Genomic DNA, 27,424 nt, shown 5'->3' with positions numbered 1-27,424 from the left:
GTCCTTTTAGCGAGCTGCCGTGCCTGTGCGCTGCGTAATTTCATTATTTTTAACAGACCCACCGGGGTGACAGTGCAAGGCAATGGAAGAATTGTATTCTCTTTTTTTTTTGCGTGGGTAGAGAAAGAAACAGGATATGAAAACACAAGTTGAGCTCTGTGATAGCCAAATTGGCCGGACACATTAAACCAATTTGCTTGGTTCAGTAGGAAGCAGCCTATTGGAGATGACATGGGCATGATAATAAGACTGTGGCCTGTCAGTAGACATCCACTCTTTAGTTATTGTGTGTTTGTGTGTGCCTCTATGTGTGTTTGTGTGTAATAGAGGTGGAGTGGATGAGCAGCACTCTTCTGCCTAATTCGCTGACACCAGAGCTTCATCTTATCATGTCATTCCATTGAGCAGCAAGTGCCGTTGATTAGCTTGGTTTACTTTTCATATGCGGGCTGGCGAGTCCTTTGCGACTTATTAATTACTCTGCTGTTCTGTAATTACAAGGCTGCTGAGACCATGAGCTGATGTTGGCTGCCGTTGTGTCTTATTTTCCTGACCACGCTGACACTGGCAGGTGCACGCCTACACCGTCGATGCTGTCACTTTACAACCATTCTACTGTAAGGTGTTCTTTTTTATAGAGAATACCCTCCGACGTGTCATATTTCATAAAAGGAGGAGGAGAAAAAAAAGGAAGACGGAAGATTGCGATAAATAAACATTTGTGCATGTCCCTAGTTACGTTGTTGCTGCTGGCATTGTGCTCAAACAAGTCAGGCACAAGGAGCCAACCAGGCATTAACAGAGCTCCCAAACAAACGAGAACACAACATAAAGCATAACCTTCACAGTGGAGGAATCTAGCATTCAGCTACCGTGTGTCTACCTTTGTTTGTGGGGGGGTTTGTGTGCGTACACACACATACCCTCAGAGCTACCACCAGCTGTGCTCTGAAGCACCGGTCTTGCTGGTTCCCTCAGATTGGAATGGGCTTCCCTGTAGTGGCCGCCTGCCCCCTGAAGACTCTTAGATCCCTCCTGGGGTCTTTAGACTTAACGTTTTAGGCAGCGGGGAGTCGCAGCCACAGCAATAGATGGGTATGGATAAAAGTGACCACACAGTAATGCGCGCTAACATACACAAGCACACCGACGGCTGCGTGCTCCACACGGCGTGGCAATGCATTCTTTGAGCTGCCAGCTGCTGGGTCTCCTTGCTGTAAATCAAACACTTTCAAAGTCAAACAAAGTAGAACTCGCTCGCTCCGCTGTGTCTTGGCGCCGGTCCAACCGGAGAGAGCTTTTATTTCTGCCACATCTTCCTTCACCGTGCCCCCTAGGCATGTGCTGCAGAAACAACACGCGGCCGAAAGAATGAGTTATGCGAATCTGTTCTCACCTTCTATCTCATTAGTATTAGAGGAGTGATTTATCCCGCTCGCCTCTCTCCTTCTCTCTCACTCTCTCCCCATGTCCTTGCCTTTTACAGTTCAGCACTTCCACAGCTACATTAGTAATGAGATTAATTGATTGGAGGGATACACAATGAGTACCGTTTTATGTCCTCTAAATTCACCTAACTGCGTGTCAAAAACAGTCTGTTTCCGAACAACTTCTTTCCCTTTACGCAATCACTACCGATTGGGAGAGTACACTCTCTCCTTACACTCTTCCCAATCAGGAAATTACAATTTGCTGCAATATGAGGAGCATCTTTTTTTGTTTTTTTGTTTCCTCACTCTGCCAGTCTCTGTTTTTTGCGTGCACGTGCTGTGAATGTCTCTGCGAACGTCTGACGCTCTAATAAGAGCGATCCAGAGATCCCACTGTCTCTTCTGTTCCAGCTTATCTGTAGCGCAGTTTGAAATCTGACTCCCATGTCTAAAGCCCTGCGCGCGTCTGAAGGGAATTGACAGCCGCTGTGTTTTGCAGTGGCTGTTATGTGTTTGTGGCAACAGAGGCGAATGAGTCGGCGCTCTCAGATGTTATTGTCTAAACAAAAGGCCCTTTAAGTGGTGGGCACACAAGATTTGTTGTCAGACGTCGCCTCTGCCTGCTCTTCGGGGTAGCGACGGCGATGCAGACTGCTAATGGTGTATTGAAAATGGGATATTTGGCCGGTCTCATCTTTTTCTATTGTACTACACAGATGTACTCAATTGGCCCCCCTCTCTGGGTTTATGTCTTAGAAAGAAATCTTTTTGGGGCCTTTAGCATACAGATCAATTGCTGGTTTGCTCCATTTCTTATTGATTTTTGCTCTGTTTGGTACTGAAATACTGTTTTTCATTATCTATCACTCTGAGCATTGTTTAGTAAAAGAAGAACTCGCGCTCGCTCGCTCTTCCCTGGCTTTCCCGTGCTTTCTTTCTCTCCCCATTTTAGGGTTCCCTTTCTTTCTGCTCTTGTCATCTCTGATAAGCGTCGCGATTGCTCATGTTACTGACGACCCAAGCCAAATTCATAATGATGAGATTATCTTGTCAACAGTACAGGGTGTATATGTCTGGCGTATTGATCTGCGCACTGTCCTAATAAATGAAGTACCACGATGGAAGCGTTGGCTCAGTGATGACTCTGAATGCGTCTTGCTTTTTATACACTCTCAACGCTGCTGAGATGATGAATGGAACTTTGTCTCCTTTTCTCCTGTTTCCTCTCTTCTCCTTCTCCCTCTCCCCTCATCTCTACTCCCTGGATTGATGGGGTAAAATGTCTCTCTTCACACACACACACACACACATGCACATACACACTGTCTAAAAATGCGTCCTCTTCTGAGGTCACGTTGACACGCTGAGTCGATGTACTCCCAGGTGGAGAGACATGGGTGCAGCCGTGGGAGAAACCAATCAGGTAGTCTGCAAGGGAGGGTGAGAGCGGGGAGGAAACAAATTACCAGCGCTGGTGCCAGGGCCTGTGAGAGTGTGTGTGCGTGTGTGTGTGCGCTTGCCTCTGCGTGTGTCTTTAAATGACTGTGGTTTGAAGGGGAGTTCATCTATGCATTTGAAGAGAAGGTCAGCGGGGTTTAGCGCGCGAGATTATGTGCGATTGTTTCTTCTGTGGGCTCGTTGATTAATACTAAAGCTGCTCTGACAGATTCTTAATGCACCATAGACACACTTAAAAGAGAGCGAGAGAAACCAGCGTCCGGAACTTTGACAACGGAGCATTATCCTAAAGCCTTTCCTGTCAGCCTTTACCCAGGTGCACGGACAGTATCCTTTCTGTCTTCCATTCCTTCCTTGGCTAAGCTGCCTCACCCCCGCTGACCCGATACATGTACAGTAGATAGGTCACCTTGAAGTGAAACATAGTCCATCTGCAGCAGACAGGGAGAACCCAGGTGTGTGTATGTGCACTTGTGCATGTATTGATATTAGACATATGCACGCGTTCTGTGCCTTTTTTTCTGTGTGTGTGTATTTATGTATCTGCGTCTGGCCTTGGTTTGGTGCTTTGGGGAAATATCTAAAATCCTTTCATCCACAGAATGGCTCTTCCTCTATCAATTCAAACGGAATAATTTGCTCTTTAATGATTTTGTTCACAAGCGCTCAGCTTCTGTCTTGTTAACCCACAAACAAGACCACAATTTGTGATGGCTTGTTTTAGCACTAAATTACAAAAAAAAGCTTTTTCTTTCTTTCTTTTTTTCCCTAAATAAAAATAGAATACATGTTGGATAAGTACACGATGAGAGGGTTTAATAATTAGTTGGAAAATGTGAACATAAGCTGAAGTCAAATACTAGCTTATTACAAATGACTCCAAAAGCTGAAGGATACAGACTTGGTGAGTTTATTTTATGAATGTCTTTTATGTATTCTTGAGTGTTTGCCCTACTCTGCAGATATTTCTAGTTACTTGTGTAAATCCCCATTATTTAATTAGATATTAAAGAAGAATTATTTTCTTCCCCATTTAGAATGAACTTTGCATAATAATTGCAGCAATTCCTGACAATATTACCAAAATATTAGCTTGAGCCTCATTTTGACTGTGTGCCATATACAAGTATTTTAACTAGGTGTAGGTGATATGCCTAAAAAAAACTGCTTTTGTCATTGTCGTATGAAACATGCAGGTGAGGGTGGGGCTATCCTGGGGCAGTTTACAGTTTTAATGTAGTCACTTTAAACATAAACACATGGAGATGGTAACTTACATAGCCTTTGTCTCTGGCTGTTGCTATTTGCTAACTATTTCTTGCTATAGCAAACAGACTGTTTGCTTAACTTAGCTTAACAACTGTGCTTGGCTGGACTGGCTCTGTGCATCCCTTTCAATGTTATCACCCCTTTAATAGTTATTATCAGTAATCATACACTCACCAGCAAACTTTTTAGGCACACTTTGGTAGTACCGGGTTGGGGACAATTTTGCCTTCAGGCCTGCCTTAAATTCGTTATGGCACAGATTCAAAAAAGTGCTAGAAGCACACCTCAGAGAGATTTCTGTTCGTATTGACGTGCTGCAGATTTGTCAGCTGCACATCCATGATATCAATCTCCTGTTCCACCACATCCCAAAGGCGCTCTATTGGATTGGGATCTGATGACTATGGAGGCAATTTGAGTGCAGTGAACTCATTGTCATGTTCAGGAAACCCGTTTGAGATGATTTGAGCTTTGTGATATTTTGTGTTATGCTGTTTGAAGCATCCATCTGAAGACTGGTCCACTGTGGTTATAGTGGGATGGACTAAACCACCAACAATGCTCATTTGGTACTAAGGGACCCAAAGTGTAGCAAAAAAACCAAAACCAAAACAATCCCTGCAAACATTGCACAACCAACACCAATCTGAACGGCTGCAGGTTAGATCCATGCTTTCATGCTCTTTACACCAAATCCACCCGTCTGTTGTCTAATTTTGGTGAGCTGGTGTGGTCTTTTGCTGCCGAGACTCATTTGCTTCAAGTTTTAGCATGTTGTGTTTTCAGAGATGCTTTTCTGCACATCTTGGTTATATCAAGTGGATTTTGGAGTTAATGTTGCCTTCCTATCACCTCCAAGCAGCCTGGCTATTCTCCTCTGATCTCTGGCATCAACAAGGCGTTTTCACCCAGAGAACAGTCGCTCACAGGATATTTTCTCTTTTCACTACCTTTTTCTTCAAAGCCAAGAGATGGTGGTGTGGAGAAAGTCTCAGTAGATCAGCAGTTTCTGAGATACTCAGACCAGCCATATCCAGAATTGCTTAAATCACCTTTCTTCCCCATTCTGATGCTCAAGACCAGGCTGCAGGCCTAAATGCACTGAATTGCCGTGATTGGTTGATTCGATAGCTGAACATTCAAGTCTTATTGTCACCATAAAGTTCATATTTGAACAGACATTAGGGGGCTGTCAGTCTTCTGAACCAAAACAAACAAGCATATTTATCAAGCTGTCAGACTTTTTACTTCAAATTGAAAAGTGCTTAGTGCTCAAATACTATATTCCTGCTCTTTCCTACACTTAGATATGAACAGTGTGTTAGCTCTGCTTTAGATTTTCGGGCTGACTTGGCATTGGAATAATGAGTTAAGGAAGGTCAAAGCTGACTCATGACTTCAGTTAACTGCAGAGCTTTTGTAACTATTGATGAGCAAGTACTGAATGATTAGTATCTAGTGCATCAAGATCATCATACACTACACACCTTTTCTTTTTTTCATGCTTTCCCCTCAGTTTCAAAGGTGTATAAATAATGTAGCTTTAGCTAAAGTCCTCTATCTCCCAATCCTCATTCACTTTTCTTTTACCCCAAGTTCACATATTTTCTTTTATCAATAATACTAAGACTGGTCCCAGCTGTAAGCTTCCCAGACCAGCTGGTTAGTCTACATAAAATGTCTCAAGCATTGAGGGAAAACAACACTGCTATTTTAGAAAGCTGGCAAACTGCTGCGTTAAGGGTTTTTGTGTGTTGGAATAAATATGTATGCCAAAAGCCACATTTATCATTTACTCCTGAGGCTAAACTGCCACAGATGTGGATTGTGTTGATAGAAGAACAAACATGCCGTGTTGTGATGCCCCTCCTCTTCAGAAAAGTTTTCTGCAAGCTGGCTGCAGAGATGGCAGCTAAGACTGGGCCGTATCATACCGTTCACGGTAATACCGGTATAATGTTGGGCAACGATAAGAACATTAAATATCGCGATAGAATATGGGTAAAACGCACATGCGCGTGCCTTTGTTTTCATACGCACATGGCGAAAAAGGCACGGTGGCGACGGAGAATGACAAGGGCAAAAGCGGATCGTTGAATGAAACGGATGAACCAGAATTGGTTTGTAAAAATGCTGCAACTTCAGTGGTGTGGAACTGATTTAGCTTTCGTCCATCAGATACACAACAAAGCACTATTTTTGGTAGAGCATGCTAGCGGGCCGTCATTATTACCGTGTTTTTTGGAAAATACGGCACACTTAAAATCAATCATTTGATTTTTCTGAAAATCGACAGTGCCCCTTATAGTCCCGTGTGCCTTATGTATGAATTCTGGTTGTATTTACTGACCTCGAAACGATTTTATGTGGTACACGGCGCTCAAAAATCTGTCAAATGTTTTAGTACGACTTTGCTTAGCTACGAAGCCGCACCGCTTGATGGATTGACGGAGCATTACGGCTATCGTAGGCAGGAGCCTCGCAGAGTGATACGTACGGTGCTTCAACATAATATTACCGTATTGTGTGTATAACCTCTTTTTAAGTTTTGTGGATATTATACTTGGTTATGCGGAGGATATTTCAGCCAATTTCCACTGGAAATGCCTTTTTGTTAAACTGTCAGCAAGAAGGAATTTGCATTTGTAGTGTTACATTTTTATATAAATTTAATGCAAAAAAACAGCTGCTTGTTTAAGTGAAAATACATTGATGGGTTTTTTTGCACTAATAAAATTGTGGAGTTGCAAAGTATTTTGTCTAGTGTCAATTATCGTCAGTTATATCGTTATTGCAAATTTTCAAATCTATATCGTGATGAATATTTTTGTCATATCGCCCTGCTCTAAACAGCAGTGCTGGTAGGAACTCCATCCATACAGTAATACTGCAGAAGATGACTGCAAATTTAACAAGGCCTTTAATTTTTGAGTAAGATTAGAACAAGGCGTACTTTTTGGAAAATAGAGATATGGTCACAACATGTTCCAGTCTGCCTCTTTTTTTTTTAGGAGGCTGTAATTTAGGGCAATTTTATTTAATTTGCAGGTCCTATATAATTATTTTTGGCTTGGTATTTGAGTGCCAACTACCGAACAGGCTGCCTCATTATACTGCTCTGCACATAACTGCGACTGCACTTCATTATTCTGGCTCCAGAATAGTATATGAATATACACTTGTCTCAGTCACCACTTCATTCACATACGTTCACTGCACACTTTATTAGGGGAACCTGTTGAGCTGCTCGTTAATGCAAATATCTAATCAGCCAATCACATTATAGCCACTGAGCATCAGAATGGGGAAGAAAGGTGATTTAAGAGACTCTGAACCTGCCTGGTATTAACAGGTGTGCTGGTCTGAGTATTTCACAAACTGCTGATCTACTGGGATTTTCCTGCATCTCTAGGTTTTATAGAGGATGGTCTAAAAAACGATAAAATATTACAGAGCTGATACAAATGCAGCATTAACTCAAATAACCACTCAATACAACCACGGTGTGCAGAAGAGCATCTCGATACAGAAGACTGCACTTAGTGCCACTCATGTCAGCTAAGGCCGGGAAAACTGAGGCTACAGGTCATAGTGGCTCGCCAAAAACGTCCTATTATTTTATCTTTTCCACGGCAAAATACAGTAAAGACTATAAAAACTGAGATGAGAAAACAATTTAATCTCAAACCTCCTCCAGCCTACCCTTAGAACACCAGAACAAGGATATAAACATACTTAGAAATGACTGATATGTTTTCTCAGTAATATATAAAAATAAGCAGTCATTTTATCTAACACATCGAGTACACTAATAACTTTGGGGTTATGTGTTAATAAGCTGCCATACTTTTAACAAAAGATATGAAGGGTTGCTAGGTAGCATAGCATAGAATTTCCCAACAGATCCTCTAATGGTGTATCTGATCTTTTGAAAGAGCTTTTGAAATGACACATTATTTATCTGATCAGATGAATGAACTATTGTCGGTGCTGAGTCTCAGTTTCTGCACTTTTCTTCATTTGGATGGCACGTTTTAGAATTTGGTGTCAGCTTAATCACTCTGTGCACCCATCTTCTTATGGGCTCACATCAGGCAACGACAGCAACTAAATCAGGAGGAATCGTGGCAGTTCAGAAGAAAAAATTGGGTATATCCCAGTATGAGCAAGATGTGCCTAATTCCTAAGTGTTTATGATATGATATGATAAAGCAATTAAATAAACACGTTGAAAATTGGTGAGTTTGGTTTTGGAATGACATCACTAAAGGCACACTTACTGGCTAATAAATATATTCCTTCACTGGATCCACACACACACACACGCACACATTTTCCCACGGTGGGACATTTATACTGACTTAGATTCTTTTTTGGCAGACCTACCCTACTCGCCTAATCATAACTTCTGTGGCCCTTTGAGACACTGTGCCAGCAACACCACTGAGCTCTGAAACCAATAATTTTAAATGGCTTAAGCGACACCTCAACAGTTTGTTGCTGTGTTGACCAAAGCACACCTGCAGTAAGCGCTGTCATGAGTTTGTGGACTCACAATGGTCAAAGCTCACATTGCTTGAACTTTGACCTCTGTTCATGGTGTCCAATACTTCAGGGCCATTTAAAACAATAGCAAAAATGAAGTAAAGGCTGATATGAAATCCTTCAGTCATGAGTTTGTGTTTATATCAAAACACTGGCAGGAAAATCCAAGTTTCAGTCCATGTGGGCATATCAAGCAAACACAATCTATTGGCTAGTAACAGCTTGGATTTATTATATACTTTATAATACAATGATCTACCTATATAGGTCTGAGTTTCTCAACTTGAGTTAAATATATGCAGTTTTCATGGACTATGCTATTGAATTTGTTACTTAGGTGCCCTAGAACTTGTAAAGTATAGCCTTAAACTGAGTTTTGCCCTTTAAACATGAATTCATTTAAGTTAAGTTTATGCTAACCTGCTTTTGTCCCCAAAAGATCTGTAGGTACTCATAATGTGGCTGTGTAAACAGTCTTATTTCCTCACAACATGGATAATACAATGACACACACATGCACAGATGAACACATACACTGATACCCTGACACATGTAGAGACCAATTCCCCGGTCTGGTAGAAGAGGATTATGGCAGACTTCTCACTCAATTCCAAAACCCCACGGTCAGTCATAGGAATTCACTCAATTTGAATTTAGTTTGCAGCTTGTTAGGATGTGAATTGTGCCAATGCCACCCTTATGAAACTGGAATTAATTTTACTGCTTGAATATCCCACTTGCATGGCATTTCAGCAATCCCACATTTGGTTTGCCTAAAGACAAATGTACAGCAGCTGGTGAGCAGGCAGTGCAATTTTACAATATTGCATTCTTAGGGTTTCTTTTTTGTTTCTTATGTTTGAAAAATATGTCTAGAATGATTCTGTTTTGGGGGGATGTTATAGGTAAATGAAAAAAAAAAGATTAAAAAAATGAAAAACTGTCATACCTCTGATTGGCAGTATTCGCTAATGCCTAATAGAGTAACTACCCCACATGGTATTATAGTAGTACTACTAGTATCGCACTACTGGCTTTTAAGGTATGCACCTGTATACACAAAACCTCCAGTGTCTGGATTTCAAGATTTCTAACATGTATAGGAAGAGGATGCTTTTATTAACATTAAATATTTATTAAGAGTCATTTGCATTTACCTCATTGATGGTCTGATCAGATCAATCTTCTTTATGAATGGAGCATTTTCATACCACAGATGCATCATAAAGTGGGTCACATTCATTTCGTTTACTTTCATTTAGGAAAAGGAATAAAAAAAAAAGAGACACTGACAGTTTGCCATAGTACATAGCATCTGTTGTGTGTTGCCAGTGTGGCAGATAATTGTAATCTTTCCCCAAGGGGATGTTGGTCAGCATTATTGTTGTTTATGAAATGTTGTTCGTTTTAGTTAGATAAGGATGATTCGCTCAGTACGGGCTTAATCAGCCAATTAATAAAACAATTACTTGCAAAGGAGTTAAAAACTGGTAATTATATTTATATATATGTATTATAATTTTGCGGTAAACAGATTGTTCTCTATCACTGCGTATTAAGACACAAGCCGTCTGTGGCGTTTTGTTTATGCAGGATGTAGTTTACCTCATCGTTTGATTTTTCATGCATTATAAAACAGGCTAGGTTGTCAGATCTCCTGTACCTGTGAGAGTGTGTGTGTGAAGTTTGTGTGTAAGTGCGAGCCAGGGAAACAAGTTCAAGGATATGCACTCTCTCCAGAGGTTTGCATTTTCTTATTGTGCGTGAGTTGATTCTCAAGATGATAATGACAGGCTTAAGAATAAGATTTTAACAATGCTTTGTTGACCATCTCTTAGACTCGGGCTGCGTTTATCCCCCAGAGTGTTCTTTTCATGCTCTCCAAGTAATTTAGTCTGGAAAATTAAACGACAAACATTATTACAAATAGATGAATGTGCTTTGCAAAAGCAGCTCTTAGAACTGATAGACTCTTTCATAGCTGTTACTCTTAAAGGCAGATGCAGCAATCCCAGTTGCACATAAAGATCCTACCTTAGAAATGCTACCAAAGTAGTCATTTGTAGACAGAAGAGAAAATTATATATATTATGCACTTGCTGAGGCTCTTCTTCACATGGAATGATATATCATCAGTAATCACACAGGCTGTCTTTCTATTTTTCTTCTCACCTATCGTTGATTTTAGTCTTTTATATTATGGTGTGGTTTGAATAACAATTCATCTCTTTCTTTTCTGTTTTCTGATTTCTTTTCAGTGCAGCGTTTCTTAAATAAAGACTAAGAATAATAATTTTAAAAAAGCCCTTGTGCCAGTTGGGCGACTCCGTGCACTCTGCTGGGCCCCTAATAGTTTCTCTAATGCTGCTGTATGGTCAACCAAAAATAATAGACAATCAATCAGAGTGGTTGCATACAAATTATGAATATTGTGTGTTTGCTGGCGAGGAATGAATATGCAATGGAGAGGTCACGCTGTTTATGCGACTATACATAAAAGCCTCTAAAGTGCTACTTAGCCCTATCTAATGAAGAAAAGCCCCCACTCCCACTAAATGAATATGAACAATAAATATAAAAATTTATAAATGATAAGAATAAAAAGAAATGCATTTGTTATGAATAATGAATTGCGGCAAACCATGATTAACAAGATGAGACTATTGAGTTGGATTAGAGCTGTCTGAGTCACCAGCTACATAATAAACCAGCAATTTTACAAAAAGCCCTGTAGTAGTTTTAATGAAAGACACAGTATTTCAAGGCAGTGGCACCTTTAACACAGTGGCCAAGTTTATTCAGCCCGAGTTTATTAGATTCATGGTACCGAAGTGGAGTTCAGTACAAGAGATTGGAAGGCTGTCGGTAAAGATGCTTTAAATGGCAAATCACTACAAGTGGGACAAATAATCAATATATTCTGAGATAAGCCCCACTGATATGTTTTTGTTGTGCTGCCACTGATTTCACAAGATGTACTCTGCTTTCTTCTCTTCCTTTAGAATTTCTGAAAAAACAAATCAAATAAAATGAACCCTCTTTCATAATGCATGGACAAAAGGATGCAGCATTGTGAATACAGGAAATACATATAGTAATGTTCAAAATTCTTCAGTCAACCTTCATTTCCTTATGATTTGATAGAAAAATGGGAAATAGCTGCTGTGATTTATTGAAATACACGCAAACATAGATGTTAATACAGCATATAAGACAAAAACAGAGCTTGTACAATTGTAACGAGCTTGACAGTCAATATTTGGTGTGACCACATTTATTCTTTAACACAGCCTGAACTCTCTTAGGTATGCTTTCTTGTAATTTCTATAAGTAGTCTTCAGGAATAGTTAGTAGTAGTAGTACTTTTTTGCATTCATATTTGTCAATCCAGCCATCCAGTGGTCCAACACCACTGGTTGAAATGCAGCCCCAAACCAGTCTCCACCATGTTTTACAGATACCCGTAGATGCTTACTGTTGATCTCTTCTGTGCATATTGTTTAAACTGAAAACTTTAAATTTGGATTCGGCCTCCATAAGACTTGTTGCCACTGATTCTCAGACCAGTTCTTGTGTAATTTGTGTACCTCAGCCTTCTATCAGTTGCTTCTTGACACTCCCCTCCCAATGAGACAATTTCTGATGAGACTTTTTTGAAAGAGTAGGTGGATAAACTGAAGGGCCAGATGCATTTCTCAGGTCCCGAGTCAGGTCTAGGGCTGTGCGATATGACTAAAATCTCATATCCCAATATAAGACGTTTCTCATCCCGATAACGATACATCTCAAAATAGTGCATTTTTGTTCCTTCTCATCTGTAAACTCTCTCCATACGCTTTCACGTGATTCTTGTTTAGGTGGTTGAAGAGGTTTGTCGTGTTTGAACTTGTGGTGGGGATCAGTTTGTGGCATAATTTGCATAGTACAGTTTTCTGTCCATGTCAGACTTTTCAAAACCAAACCATGTCCATGCTGCAGAGGTAGGAAAACTGCATATATTTAGGAATAAGGTCCTCGATTTGTTGTGACTGGTCCTTCTGTTTGGAGCTACCTGGTTCTGCCTCATCTTCACTGTCCATGCTGGTTTTCTCTGTGCCTGCATCCACGTGGTGACCATCTAAACGATGAAAAAATATTGCGATACCATGAAATAGGGCTGTGCGATATGACCCAAAATTCATATCTCGATATTTTTTAGCTGCATGGCGATATAAGATATATATCTCGATTTTTTTTTTAAAGCCATAAGTTAAGAACAAAAAGAGAGTTCTTAGTCACACTGTGTCCCAGATGTCACACGGGCACTTTTATTTACATACAGCGTAGATGTACATGAAGAAATTACTCAAAAATAAATTATCAGCATTTGGTGAAGGAAAAAAGGAGAAAATGAAAGGATTTTAGGCCGTGCAGCCCTTCCGGGCTGCATGTCGTTAGCGCGGTTAGCTCGCTAACACGTTGACACCGTCCAGCCCCACGCACGGGGCGATCCGCGGTAACTCGCTAACGGAGATTTTCCGCTTTCATCTTGTCATTGCCTGCAGGTGAAGCTATGGGGGAGGGGGAGTTGTGTTCAGTGAAGGAGAGGCGAGGCCGAGTAACGTTGCGTAGAGACAAAAGTGGACGAAAGAGAGGCAAACCTGCGGCTCCACAAGTATAATTATAACGTAACATAGACTATATCGATATAAACGATTTGTCACATCTTATATCTCGTATGAAAATATATCGATATTTTTAAAAAACTCGATATATCGCCCAGCCCTACCATGAAACAAACAATAGTGTATAATACGAAACGATAGATATTTTCATTTTGTCATCCGATATATTTTATCATATCGCACAGCCCTAGTCAGGTCTAGTCAGGCTGCGATTTTCAGATACTATTCATCTGCTGTGCGTAGTTTTCAGGGTCACCACTTCTTCTTTTGTCTTTCACTGCTCCACTTTTCTCAAATGCATACCATAATGAGACATTATGATGTGCATATGGTTTTTAGCTAATAGCTTTTTGAGAATTACCTTGTTGGAGCAGAAATAGTCTTTTATGTCTGTGACACTGTTATCTTTGGCTTTTTTTAAAATAGATTTTTATCAAGTCAACTAAACAAATTGCCTTTTCGCAACATTTCTACTGGTAACAAAGTGGCTAAAGATACATTTAAAACTGTTTTTTTGCTAATGTGTCTGCTTTATGTAGACACAACACTGATTCTTTTCTCCACTTAGGTGCCCTTTTTTGTACTTGAATGATTCATAGGTCAGTGTTGTGGCTCAAACAAAACGGTCAGTTACAAGGACTGAGCTGAAGTTAGTGAAAAAGCAGCCAGTGTCAAAAGAAATAACTTTGAAAAGACCTTCAGAAAGTCTTTAAAATTTTGGCTCATTGGAAGCAAAATATCAAACCTGCTTCCCAATATATTCTTATAATCAATGTGTTTTTGTTTTCATAAGAAAAGACAACCACAGGGTTTCTTTTCATGTGTACACATAATCAGCATATCTGTAAAATTTAAGTAGCTGAATTCAAAGGTTGCTGTACTAGAGGTGTGGCAAAATAAACAACAACAGGCCAGGTGTGAATGCCCCTTCCTGATGATTCACAGCACTGCATAAAGAAACCTTTTTTTAGCCTTTTCTCTGCTTTATACAGAGGGCTGCTGAGCACGCATGCTTGATTTTAGCTGTGCCTCGTGTCATTTATACAGCTGCACTCGCTCACACATGGGAGACACCAGTTTAACTACTGCTTTGAACTTCTGTCAACAGCACGGCTCACCCGGGCACCTTAGAATTATGCTAGAGGTTGTATTTAAGTGTTTGAGTGCCGCTGACGTGTGGTAGAAATGCAACCAGCGGAGAATATTACAGAGTTTTTTCCTTTTTGCTTGTCATTCTGAGTAGAGCGACTTCAAAATAATTGCAAAGGATTTTTCTTTTGTCCCTGCATACATGAGATGATTTGAGACCTCCATATAAGTGTGATTTCCCCCCCACAAAAGAACTAAATCAATGGCACATATTTTTAATTTGATACAATTTAATTAATAATTACATTATTACAGTTACGTTTTTTAGGTCAGAAGGTTCAATAAAAACTCAGGTTTCCCCCCAAAATTTGAACTTTCTAGCAATTATTTCATGGTTGAGGCTTTACAGTACTAAATCAAAGCCAAACTAAAAGCACTTACATTTAAAAAAAGATGTAGAGTTGAAGAGTGGAGTCAGATAGGTCCGTGTGCAACATACCATAAAACGTTGCAAAAAGATGTTTTCCCTTAGAGAAAGCCTTCATAGTCCTATCGAAAGGCATATTTTCAGCCTGCGTATCGTGCCTGCGCCACATATGTCTAAAGAATGCCATGTCACCTTGAAATCCAAAATTGTCTTAATGTGAAAAATTCTTCTTTCAAAGACTATTTTATGAGGATGTTTATACATTAGAGCAGCCCATTACCAGGGGGGAGGGAGGGTATGGCATTTTGCGTAGTAATGTGTAAAACTATAAGAAGCTTCTCTGTATAACTGAAGGAGCGCTATTAGTAAAGATTTAATCGTTCTGACTATATTAATGAGGGCGGTTTTGTAGATGACTGTATCTGCATACAAAATGCATCTCGTTTCATCTGAAATTGTAATTTTTTACTGAAATTTTTTTTGAATGCAGTGCCTCATTTCTTCAGACATAATGCTGTAAATGACTTTAAAGCACCAAACTCTGGAGACAAAGCCCCTCTGTGCCTCTGGCTGAGGGACTGTCATTATTGCTTCCTTACTCAGGAGTGAAGCTATTTCCTCCTCCACTGCCAGTCTCTGTGGTGTCGAGGGAAGAGCGGCACGCGGAATGCTGTCGAAAAAGGTGGAAGCTTTGTGGCAGAGTTGTAATGCGTAGCACTCGCACAACGTGCTCGTGGAAGGGGGATGCTGCAGATACGCACCCCTCTCTGATGCTGCGAGCGCTGCTTCTTCTGTCTGTGGTGGAGAAACCTGAAACCTGAACTCTAGTGTAAAATAACCTGAGTCTGATATGGTGAAAGGCTCTGCCATCGTTGGTGTATTATGATTGTTTTTATTCTCTCTTGTTCCTTGTTCATTAGACTATGTACACACAGAGCCTGCAGGTCACTCACCATTACCTGTGTGCTTGGTAGTTAAAAAACAAATAAAAAAAATGTATCAAAAAACCTTTAAATTTGCAGTGTTATATCGGACGACCTTCTCTTTGAGATTAGTCACAGAAAGTAACAGTCCAGTGGGGGTTTTTTTTGTATCACATAGCAAAAAGAGGCCTTTCTTTACACTAAACATCTATTTGCACAAATCACCAGTTTGTTGCTGAAACAATGTTAAAGTAGTATCTAGACTCACACGGGCTAACTGTGGTTGTTGAGTTGTCATTGGTTTACTTGTTTGGACTGGACCCGTTTTAGGTTATTTAGAAGTTAAGTAAGAGCCTTACTTAACTGGCGACTGATTGATTGATTGATTGATTGATTGATTGATTGATTGATTGATTGATTGATTGATTGATTGGTTGATTGTCTCTAGGAAGATATTTGGATGTTAAGTTGATCTGACCCCTTGTGCATCTGAGCCAGTTGATTATCACTGCAGTGTAATTATTGTCTCCACCCCTTTCTTAAGATGTTTTTCACTTTGCTTTTATGCCTTTCGTTTTCAGTTTTTATGGGCGAGGCGTCCACCGTCTGCCTGTTCCTGTCACTTTACCTCCTGGGTAAAGTTAAGATGTTGGTGAAACTTGCACACAATGATCAACTAATTAGCCTTTATTAATCAAGGTTGCATTTGTTGCTTCACAGGAATCACTGCTCCCCTACAGGATTGGTCAGATTTTAGTGAAACGAGATAAGTTTGTTGTGGACATTGCTGTTTGCCAGCCTCCTTGACTTCTCGCTGGATTTTAGTTCTTATTGGTGGGCGCAATAGAGCCAAAAGACAACAAAACCTGTAACTCTGTGTTTGCACTTTACACATTACAATAACCTCTAAATTGTGATGAGTCATGAACAGAAAGAGCTACTATGTTACTGACGTTCAGTTTTTTTTTTTTGTGTGTGTGTGTTTTGTTTTCATGTATTTCCAGCTTCCACTGCACAAAAATGATCGGTTCCTTTAATTTTCTCTGTTTTACATGTTTTTTTTTCTGTATAGCTTTAGCTAATCCGCTCTAAGTTTTCCAGTAGGAATGATGTCACTCAGATACATAGCAACGCATTATAACAGAGGGTTTATCTTTTAGCTTACAGTGAAGGGGTTGAGTAGGAGCCACTCGCACTGCCTGATGTGAAGAAACGCATGTGCTCACAAGCATACACTGAATGAGAATAATGTGTGTTTGTGTGTGCGTGTGTGTTTTCCTGGCAGACAGTAAAGGACAAATGCATGTATCATACCTAACAGGGTAGGTGGAGGGAGGGGGTGTACTCTTGTTCCTGTGAATAAAAGAGAGCAATCCATTGATGTGTGAAAGAGAATCTGCAATTTGTCCTCGTTCACCATTCCTACCTAAGATATCAAATACACACGCAAACACACACATAGGCTGATATGCACAAATATAGCCCCATAGAAATGAAGAGTGCCCCAAAATGCACCAGCATGCCCTGAGAATAGAATAGCACTCCAATATGCTCGTCCCATTTGTCTCAATCGGCCGGCTGTCTGAGCGGTCAGTCTTGGGACCTGAATGGGAATACAGAATAGAGTGCAGCTTTTTACACTTACTCAGCCTCACTGTACTCAGTATCTTTCTGACCTCTGTGGCCTTGCTACATGGAGCAGATACAACGCATCATTCACTACAAATCGACAACATGCTTTTGCAATTTTCATCCACACTGCCAAACAACCTAACCTCTGATCATATCTGCACAAAGTAGATCGACCCAGAACTACTGAATTCATCTCGCGTTAAATGGGTTCAGTGCTTCTCTGAGCCTTTAAGGTCTAAAACTTATATTTTAGGCCAGTAAATGAGTCAGATTTTTAACCATCATAGGCCAAATATACAGATACTGCAGTTTTGGTCAGTTTAGTTCCACTCAATTTACTTCGATTTTTTTTTCTTTTTATTCAGATCACTTTCATGAGGTTTCACATTTGGGAAACACGCAGTATGAAACAGTCAGCTGCACTTGTAATGTTAAACTAATTAATTAACTCTTTGATACAGCGTTTAATAATACTACTAGAAATCATAACAGTAAGATAACAGACATGATCCACTTTTTATCACCTTCCCTCAGATTATCCTGTATTCATTGCGGGCGCTGACCGGCTCAGTACAAAGCATCTCGTGCCGGCTATTATCGACCCATTAATTGGAAAGGGGCCCATTGTAGTGAAAGGGTTGGGCAGTACAGACAGACAGGAAGAGATGGAGCCTTAAGATCAGCCTGGAATAGTTGGCAGGAAACAGGGTCTTATGAAGTGGCTTAATGTGCTTTTTATTGGCTCGTGCGGGGTGGAGCATGTAATTTAGGTGTGAAATGTCTCTTTTCCCTTTTTGATAACAAACCAAACAAAATACCATCGTATTTACCGTGCAATGGGGATGTGCATTTCCATTCATCATGCTAATCAAAGCAAATTTAATGCTAATGTACAACAGACCGTTGACATTTCAAGGTTTTTTGGTCCATGTGGATGACAAAAAATAACTTTTTGAGTCTTGTAATAATGAAAAAGTAAAAGTTCTGTTCACAAGGATATTATTTGTTTTGTGTGCACAGGTGTGGAAAATAAATTAAACCATATAACCGGCAGGAAAACTATTTTCTGTTAATGTCCTTTCCTCCTGCTCAGTGCTAACAGAGCTGAGTTGATTGAAAAATATGCCCAAGGTTGATACCCTGGTCATAAAAGTACAGAAGGAGCACATCAATATAAAAACTCCCAACTCTCTTTTCCAAAAAAAAGAAAGAAAAAAAAACCGCAGGCTGTTATCATTTCAATGCCAAACGATTTCATTCATTCTTCTCCTTACTTCGTGGTCAGATTCCAGTCTTTGATATATTCTGTGGGTGTTTTCTTTTAGTATTGGTTGAAGGCTGAGGCGGAATAAAGTGTTTAGGTAGAGATAAAGGTGCTGGTGAAAGCATGGAAGGTCAAAGAACTGAGGTGGCCCGCCTGACCTTCACACACCCTTTTTCATACCGAGCCACCGCTGCGCACGGATGACATTGAAATACTCTATCGACTGTGAGTCAAGCTGTGCATGTGAAAAACTCTGGCACAAGTAGACATTACTCACTAAACATGACATTTAACCGCCACGAATTCAAGACACAGAGAGTTGTGCACAACACAGGGTAATTATTTGTGTTGCTGTGATGAATACTGCTACAACACTATGAAAGCTATATCTCTCAAAGACATTTGTTTCCGCCATTCCTCCCTACCTGAGCATGACTTGGTTTATATCCTCGCAATAATTTCGCCTAAATATAAGCATATAACTTTCCCTCTCCCTGTGTTTTTGCTGAGAAGTCTATATATCTTGCAAGTTTTTTTCATTTTTTGTAACTTTAGCTATATCTGGAAATTCTGAAGATTTTCCTTTAACATGATCAAAACCACGACACTGATCTACCCTGTAAAACTTCAAATCATACGGTGCTTTATCCTGCTTATGCAGTAGGGCTTCTACCAGTATTTCATTATACTGCTGTGCTTTATCACAGACGTCATTCTGTTTCTTTGCATCCATGTGCATGTGTTTTAGTTTCCTATCGATTCACGTTAGTAGAAGGCCCCTGTGTGCGATCGGGTTACCCATATGAAATAAAGCACCACAGGGTCCAGCACATGCAAGATGCGCTTCCTCACAAACAATTTATTTTTGTGCACAAAAATAGAAAGGACAAAAAAAAGTGCAGGATATTCTTAGAGTGTCAGCAGATTCCCGTGGAGATGTTGTTAAAGGAACAAGGAGCAAATAGCATTTTAAATTCTGCACAAACAGTCCGACTAGGACTCCAGAACCGTATCGGCAATGTTCTCTATTTTCATCGAGACTGTTGTCCTAGCGCTCATTGATTATATGATGTCTGCCAGATTTGATGTTCAGCTCTGTGGTTTACTCTCAAATGGCTAATTAGCCTGCCTTATGTGGTTAATGAAATGCTCAAATCTTGGCCATGAAGGGCTCCCTTTTTTTAATTTTATAGCTTTTATCACCCCTAATCTGTCCTCTGCCTTATTTTTTTATGCATAATTAATCATATGTCACTAGGAATTCTTGTTTCGCAGCAGGACTCATTTCTTTCGTGCTTACAACATACTTTTGTCTCTCTCTCTTCTCAACAGACGGACAATTTCCCCACGGAGCCTAATTATATGGGTAGCAGACAACAGTTTGTTCAAAGGTAAGGGTTGAGATCTGTGGCCTTGACTAGACATCAGACCCTTGTTTGTTCGTTTTTTTCAGCTTTATTTTATTCCCCACAAACTACTTTAACATTAACTGCGCTGACAATGAACTGTAGTGAGTAATAAAAGGAAGAAGACGGTCGTGTACATTAAATTAGCTTGAAAGTCGGTCACTAATAATATTCTGTGTTACTAGAACATTATCACACACAGGATTGGACTCAAAGCAGACAGCAAAGCTTGTGCAGTATTTTTAGAAGCATTTTATTACATCCTAAATCCTTAAATCATTATAATAATGTTCCTTGCTTGGCATTCAAGAATGGTGTCTCTAAACTTCCTTGGAGGGTTAAAAAACACCCACTAAGAAATCCTCCACCACACTCAGCACTCACAGTCCTTTTTTTTTATTTGTTTGTTTGTGTAGTAGTTCAACATTCAAAGACCCTGAGCGAGCAAGCCTCAGAGACAGCGGTCATGGTGACAGCGACCAGGCTGACAGTGACCAGGACACCAACAAAGGCTCCTGCTGTGATATGTCTGCAAAAGAAGCCCTCAAGCTGAAGGCTGCAGGCGTGAAACCACCACCCCTGGAGCAAGGTGAGCCCTTACCGGAAAAAAATGTGATTACACGAGAAATAAAGGAGCGTCGTGCAGGCCAACACACTTGAATAAGGGAAAAAGAAAAAAAGGACTCAATTCGTTTTCTGTGCTCAGCTCAAGTTATTTGTATTAATGGTTGAGCTTTTGACTTGCCTGAGCGCTCCCAATCTGAACTTATACTTGGCTACTTTATTTCCCCTACTTTGTTCTCTGCACTTTTCACATTTAAAGTGCATGGGGGTGTGCGGTTGTATCGGAGGGTGTGAGCGAGTGTGCATTCTATACACGTCCTCAGTTTATCAAAGCAGACAAGCCCATTATGTTTTTATAAGCCCAACTACTTCAGCTTCTCCATTTAGTCCCCTTCCTCGAGCACCCATCTCTGAAACTTTGATAATGTAACATGGAAAATGACTTAGTGAGCGGCAGGCGATGTAGCTTTGTACTGCGGTGATTAAATATGAATAATTATTCTAAGCGCTGCAGGTCGGGCAGATTACACATGACATGTGTAGAACAATAACTCCCCAGATATGAGTTGTTGGGGTCCCTCGCACCCCAGCGACCTCACATGATTCGTGCAGGGTCAGGGGAAGGAAGCAGGAAGTCAAGATCACACACGGGTGTGGTGTAAGGTGATAGGGTGGGAAGGTGAAATTCTCCCTGCGGTTTCAGCCAGTCGTGTACATCGGCGTGCATCATTACCTGCTAGGAAAAACACAGATTCCCACAGAGATACAGATTTCCCAAGTCTGGCTGACAGGATGCGGCAGTACAGTCCTGTATCCTGAACATGGATTCTCAATAATGACGCTATTAATCCAGGGAACAGACGGGCTGTTTTTACTTCTTGCGGAAGGACAATGACAATTTGTGCAACACTCTGTGCTGCAATATGCATGTCTCACTGGATACCGTTTTTTTTTTTTTCCTTTTCACTGGTTTTTAGAATGGGAAAAAAAGCCCACACATGTTGGCAAGAGAAATTGGACAATTAAAAAGCTCCATATGTTTCTCATTTTGAAAATGTTCTCATTTAATTGTCCAAGAGGGAGTAAATGGATCGCATTTCTACACACAAGACACATGACAAAGGGAGACGAGAGAGTTTGGGGCATTAGTCGGCGTGCAAAAGCTGTTGCTGGTGGTGTCGGACGAATGCGTGCTGACCCCGTCGGCCTTTGCGCCAGCTGCGACCCGTCCTTCCGCCCTTCCTGCGTGTTGCTTCGATCAGGAATGTCTTGTTCTCGTACAAAAGATCGCATCAATACGCACATATACGCGCGAAGGCCAGCGGTGCTGGAAGCTCAGTGAAGGGCTATAAACTGCCTGTTCTCGCTCACTTTATTCTCACCCTCTGCTCTGTTTTCAGCCCCGCTCCATGACTTTCGTTACACTTCTCTACCGCTCCTTGTTTGGGGAAATCGATTGATGTGAGATTAGACAGTTAACTGGCTGCAGCTGGCTGTGTTTTGCCAATAACATGCAGGCTTAGCTAGGCCTGTGGGGGAGGGCTGGAGCAGGAGGCCAAGCCCTGGTGCTGGAGTGGTAGTGAGAAGTGAGGTGTGGTACACATCGCTCTGGCGGTGTTCCAGCTTGTCTTTATTAACTTGCAAAAATACCAGTTGAATGCTGAAAGGCCTCGCTGTGAGTTAAACCGCACCTAAATATTACACGATGCAGTCATGGTCAGTCTTAGTGCTACTGTTGTCTTTATTGGTACTGAATCATTTTATGCCTAATTGATGAGACTTTCTTTTAAAAAAATAACCAAAAATCAAAGAATAAATGCAATAGAGGAAACTCAAACGTGAACTATTAAAAGGGAATATGATGTGGCTACAGTCAGGTTCTGCCTAATATTTAAATAAAACTGTGTGTGTGTGTGTGTGTGTGTGTGTGTGTGTGTGTGTGTGTGTGCGCGCACTCTCGTGCTCCACATGGAAGGACGCAGGTCTGTCTATTATCAGATGGGAGAAAAAAAGGAGAAAGAAAAGGGAGATTGTCATTGGTCACTGTCTCTGGGGTCGTATTCCTGCAGGCTTATTTTCTTCAGATCTCAGCACTTAGCATCTCCTTCATAGGTCTCTCTCTCTCCCTCTCTGCCCTCCTCCTCTCCTTCCCTCGTTCATCCCATCTTAAGTCCTCTGTTTCCCTCTAAGCGTAGCCCTCCCAATTACTCTCTGTAGCTCTCTCTGCTTTCCTGCCAGAACACTGCGGCCTCATTCACTGGCTCCGTATAAACAGAACTACAAGTGCACAAAGCATGTAGTTCAAGTCCCAATCAATTCCCAACCCTGTTTTAGTCATAGCCCCTATACTTGCTAGGTTGTAGCCTACAGCGTATCTACAACTGTGTCTTTGTTTTTTATTTTAATTTCTATTTTTAACATTCTCGTTGGCTTTTTTCCTCCTTTCTCCTCTTTTTCAGTAACAGCCACGAGTAACATACATTAACCTCGTACCGTCCGTGCAATCCATCGCCTCCTCTGATGCCCAGTGTTCAGCAGTATCCTGCTAGACAACATCATCTGGACATCTTCGCACCACAGATCACTCTCAAATTGATTAATTAGCTCCGCAAAAGTGGTAGCAATGTATTAATTAAGCTTATATTGAGCTTATAATTAAGCGTATATCAAATGCATTTTTTGCCAGTTTTAAACGCCGATTAATTGATGCTCCAGCGTGCCTGCTGCAGCAGACATTAATGTGGGCTTGTCTGGCTCTAGCGGAGTGGCTGGCAGCACATCGCTCGCCTCTGTGGAGATGACTGCCACAGTCGCTATCACGAACAGACAGGCGGCAGTGGTGTTGGGAGATGTTACCCACTGATATAGCTGTCCGAGCAAATGGAGAAAGAGAGAGAGAGAGAGAGCTGATGATTGAGGAAGAGCAGAAAGAATAGAAGGGGCCGGATGCTGTTTAACTGTACCAGCTGACCTATCCTAATTAGCTGCGACTGGATTATGATAATCAAAACGCCTCCTGCCTTGTTTTAAAGAGAGATACTCGAGTGTGACAGAAGAGGAGGGGGTGGGGGGCAGGGGGAGGATATGATACTACAAGGACAGTGTGGGTACAGTGAGGGAAGACAGCGAGAGACGTGTTTCTGTGACGGCATGGTAGAAAGTGATGAAATGTACTTTCCTCTGTTATTTGTTGAGGGGTGATAAAAAATCCCCACCCCCACAGCATCCCACAGCTCGTGAATGTCTCAGAATAAGGGGAAATGTCAGACTTTTGTCAATTTTTCGCACGCACACAAACTCCTGGCACAAATATGACTAAACAGTGATGTAAGTGCACGCACAGATCTGCTACATAAATAAATGATGATGCCGTATTTAGCTCTTCGTTTCCAAGATGGTTGTCTTCTCTGTAGGTGTTCAGCAATTTATGGTGATGAGAAGAGAGTGAGTCCTGGGAGCTGGGAGGCGAACAGTTTATATGTATAAATATATATATAATGGGTACATTTTATGAAATTGGATTGCCTCCCTGGTGGATTTTAAACATTTTCCTTGCCTAAAAAGTTGGTAAGGGATCAAGAACGTTACAATAAGAACCCAAGAAATTTGAAGTTGGTCAGCATTGGCTTCAGATTGACTTCATCTTTATTGTCAGTACTCATACTATGTCTTGGTCAAGGTATTTGCTGCTACAGTGGCTTAGTAGGTGGCTAGGTAGACAGTTGAATAGCTAAAAACATACTCTGTTATGTTATGTGAACATAATGTGCATAATGTGGGGAATATCTGCAATTTCAGTATAAAAGTATAAAATGAATTCCTTACTTTTATACGGATATCATAGAGTCCTCACTATGGCCTTGCAACACTTTGGAGATAAAAAATAAAAGAGGGCATGACTTTACATTTTTACATCCGAAACAATCAGGAGGAAATTAAGTCTTTTAAAAGTTATGTTGTTGAATAATAAGCTTTCTCTTCCATTGCACACTGGGAACAAACTAACTATTCCGACTTCAATCCATCTTAAATATTCACCCATCTTCCCCCCGTGGCAGCCTTAATCTTAAGACTCCTGCGTTACTGTATTTTTTCAAAGGGTCTTGATTCCCCACAATCGCGGCCTTTTTCCTTCTTTTTTTTCCCTTTTTATTCGGAGCAATTAATTTTGAATCGCGAGTGAACCTTTTGATAAAAGAAAATGCAATTCCAAGATTAATTGACTGGTCAGAAGTCTGATCAGATGCCCTTTTCACACTTGTAGCCATGGCAACCTCTATCCTTCTCACTCTGGCCTTCAATAAACCTTTATCTGACTTGTGGAAAAGGCCGTTCCATTCAGCATCATTCATATTTCATGGACAGATAAATGCAGACACGTTTTTCATAGGGTGGGTAGATGTGTATTACATCTCTAATTTGAATCCTTCTGAAATTGTATTCAGAATGCAGCTCAGTAAGTACACTGTCTGTTCGCTATGTGCACGTACATTATTGATACAAATAGTGAATTTTGGCCAGTAAACGGTGCCTATTGTGCTTAATCATGATCACAGTGTTTATGTCATTTGAAGATATTCATATTTAGCCTTTTTTGTGGCCAACTAATTCTACAAGGAACAAAAACACTGCACACACATGTTACTGAGATGTCATTATTTTCTTGGTTGTATTTGTTAGCGCAAAGTTTTATTATAAACAGTTATGGTGAATCACGGTTTGTCACAGTCTGATGGATGATTTCATGCCACTCTTTTTGTAAATAATAATTCTTTTGTGGGTTTCCTTTTAGGGATGAATTGTTGCTTAGAATAAAAGTAAAGTTTTCAGTCAAAGTGAGTGAAAGATGGAGCAATCAGAAAGAAAAAAAAAGTCATAAAAAAAAGTCAAACTGCTGAAAGACAAGCTGCTTGAAGATGCATCCTTCTTCTTGAAACATTTCCGCTGGGCATTGAATCCAAATTGGAGTCTTGATGAAATTACGGCACAGCCAGAACGTGACTCCGATTTATCGGATGAAACTAAAACAGCGACGAGAGAGCTGAAAAATGATGATTCAGTATCAGAAAACGTGGTTAATGGTTCACATTCCTATTACTAGATCCTCCATACCTGTGATAGTTCTACACAGTGTAGCCTGCACCTAACTTAACCCCTGCCCAGTACTCTGTTTGTCCTGCATGAGCTGCTCATTAAAAGGTTTAACAGGCAAAGGCAAAAATGAATATTACAATTGGATATACTCACAAAGGGCAGCTGTAATCCTTCTGGCCTGTCAAATAGTGGGCTGCTTAGGTGTGAAGGGTTTGAGCTTTAGAACTCGCTGGTTTTCAAATCTGCTCTTAATATCACAGCTTAATGTGCATCAATTTTTTCTGCAGATTCATCTTCATACCTCTTATAAATCTTAACGTGCAGTTAGAACATTTGTACATAATCAGCTACGACAAATGCAGCATAATAGTTTCAGTACTGTGCAGAAGCACTGAACTTTCTGCACAGTACTGCTACTACTGAGCCTTTCATGTATGTTTCATTTTTTCTGCCTTTTAACTCATTTTCCGTCCAGTTCTTGTATCTGACCTTTCTTTAAAGCAATTACCACCGAGCTATAAATCATTTTGAATAAAAAAAGCACCTAATTCAATGAATGAACCAGTGTTGTGTCTATATAAAATAGACAACTTAGATGGAACCAATTTTAAATTGTATCTTTAGGCACATTGTTACCATCAGCATGTCACAAAAGCACATATTTTCCTCCCATGTCTTTAGCTGAATGAAAAATGCCAGTTTGACAGGCACAAAATAGCATTTGTGAACCAACAAGGTGATTCCCAAAGAGCTATTAGCTGGAAACTTGGCATATCTCAGCGTGGTGTCCAGTGTGTCATAAGAAATTGAGAAAACTGGACCAGTGGAGGATGAAAAAAAAGTAGTGGAAGGCCTAAAAAATATCTTCCACATTCGATCAGTACCTAAAAACCAGAAGAAACAGGGAAAAAAGTCACCAAGGACCTGACATAGGACCTCAGAGATGCAAATGGCCTTTCACTCGATCCATTTAGTACTGTTTAGTGAAGCCTCATCAGATTGTCTCAGTACAAGTTTGGTAGTCAACAAGCCATTCTTAGGAAAACAGAGAGAAAAGGCTGAGGTGTGACAAGTTACACAAGAACTGGACTAAAGTGATGAATCTAAATTAGAAGCCTTTGATTCAAATCATCATATGTTTGTACGATGGAGGTCAGGAGAGATACAGCAGTGACTGTTGGGAGCTGCATTATAGCCAGTGGTGCTGGAGATCTTGTCAAAATTGATGAAATTGCAGATGCAGAAAAGTACCATCAGATTTTGATCCACCATGCAATACCATCTGGAAAGCATCTGATCAGCAACGGCTTCATTTTTAAGCATGGCAGTGATCCCAAACACACTGCAAGTGCAGTAAAAAACATATGTGACTAGAAAAATACACAATTGAACACCATCAGTGATGGACTGGCCTCCCCACAACCAACATTATAGAAACAGTTTGGCTTTTGTAGGCTTTAAGAAGCATGAAGAATACTCCTGAAGACTGAATTTGCATCATATTCTGTATTTCAATGTATGTTTGCACATATATGTGTTTCAGTAAATGAAAATGGAAACGCATATATAGATAGATAGATAGATAGATAGATAGATAGATAGATAGATAGATAGATAGATAGATAGATAGATAGATAGATAGATAGATAGATAGATAGA

The 27,424-nt window shown here is 40.5% G+C and overlaps 1 protein-coding gene across 2 annotated transcripts in view; it reads left to right on the top strand.

The window, feature by feature from the left end:
* pcdh17 (protocadherin 17) overlaps nucleotides 1-27,424 on the top strand; it is a 66,887-nt gene that overhangs the window by 9,057 nt on the left and 30,406 nt on the right. For both annotated transcript variants that reach the window (XM_005724178.2, XM_005724177.2), the window contains exons 3-4: nucleotides 20,034-20,092; nucleotides 20,524-20,696. In XM_005724178.2, coding sequence (XP_005724235.1) covers nucleotides 20,034-20,092; nucleotides 20,524-20,696 — 232 coding nt within the window. The remainder of the gene's footprint in view (nucleotides 1-20,033; nucleotides 20,093-20,523; nucleotides 20,697-27,424) is intronic.

Source organism: Pundamilia nyererei, unplaced genomic scaffold (genome assembly GCF_000239375.1).
Source record: "Pundamilia nyererei isolate P.nyererei 1_Seehausen unplaced genomic scaffold, PunNye1.0 scaffold00011, whole genome shotgun sequence".
In the NCBI taxonomy this organism is placed as follows: domain Eukaryota; kingdom Metazoa; phylum Chordata; class Actinopteri; order Cichliformes; family Cichlidae; genus Pundamilia; species Pundamilia nyererei.
The sequence above is the reverse complement of the archived record's forward strand: the minus strand, read 5'-3'. Positions and strand labels throughout refer to the sequence as shown.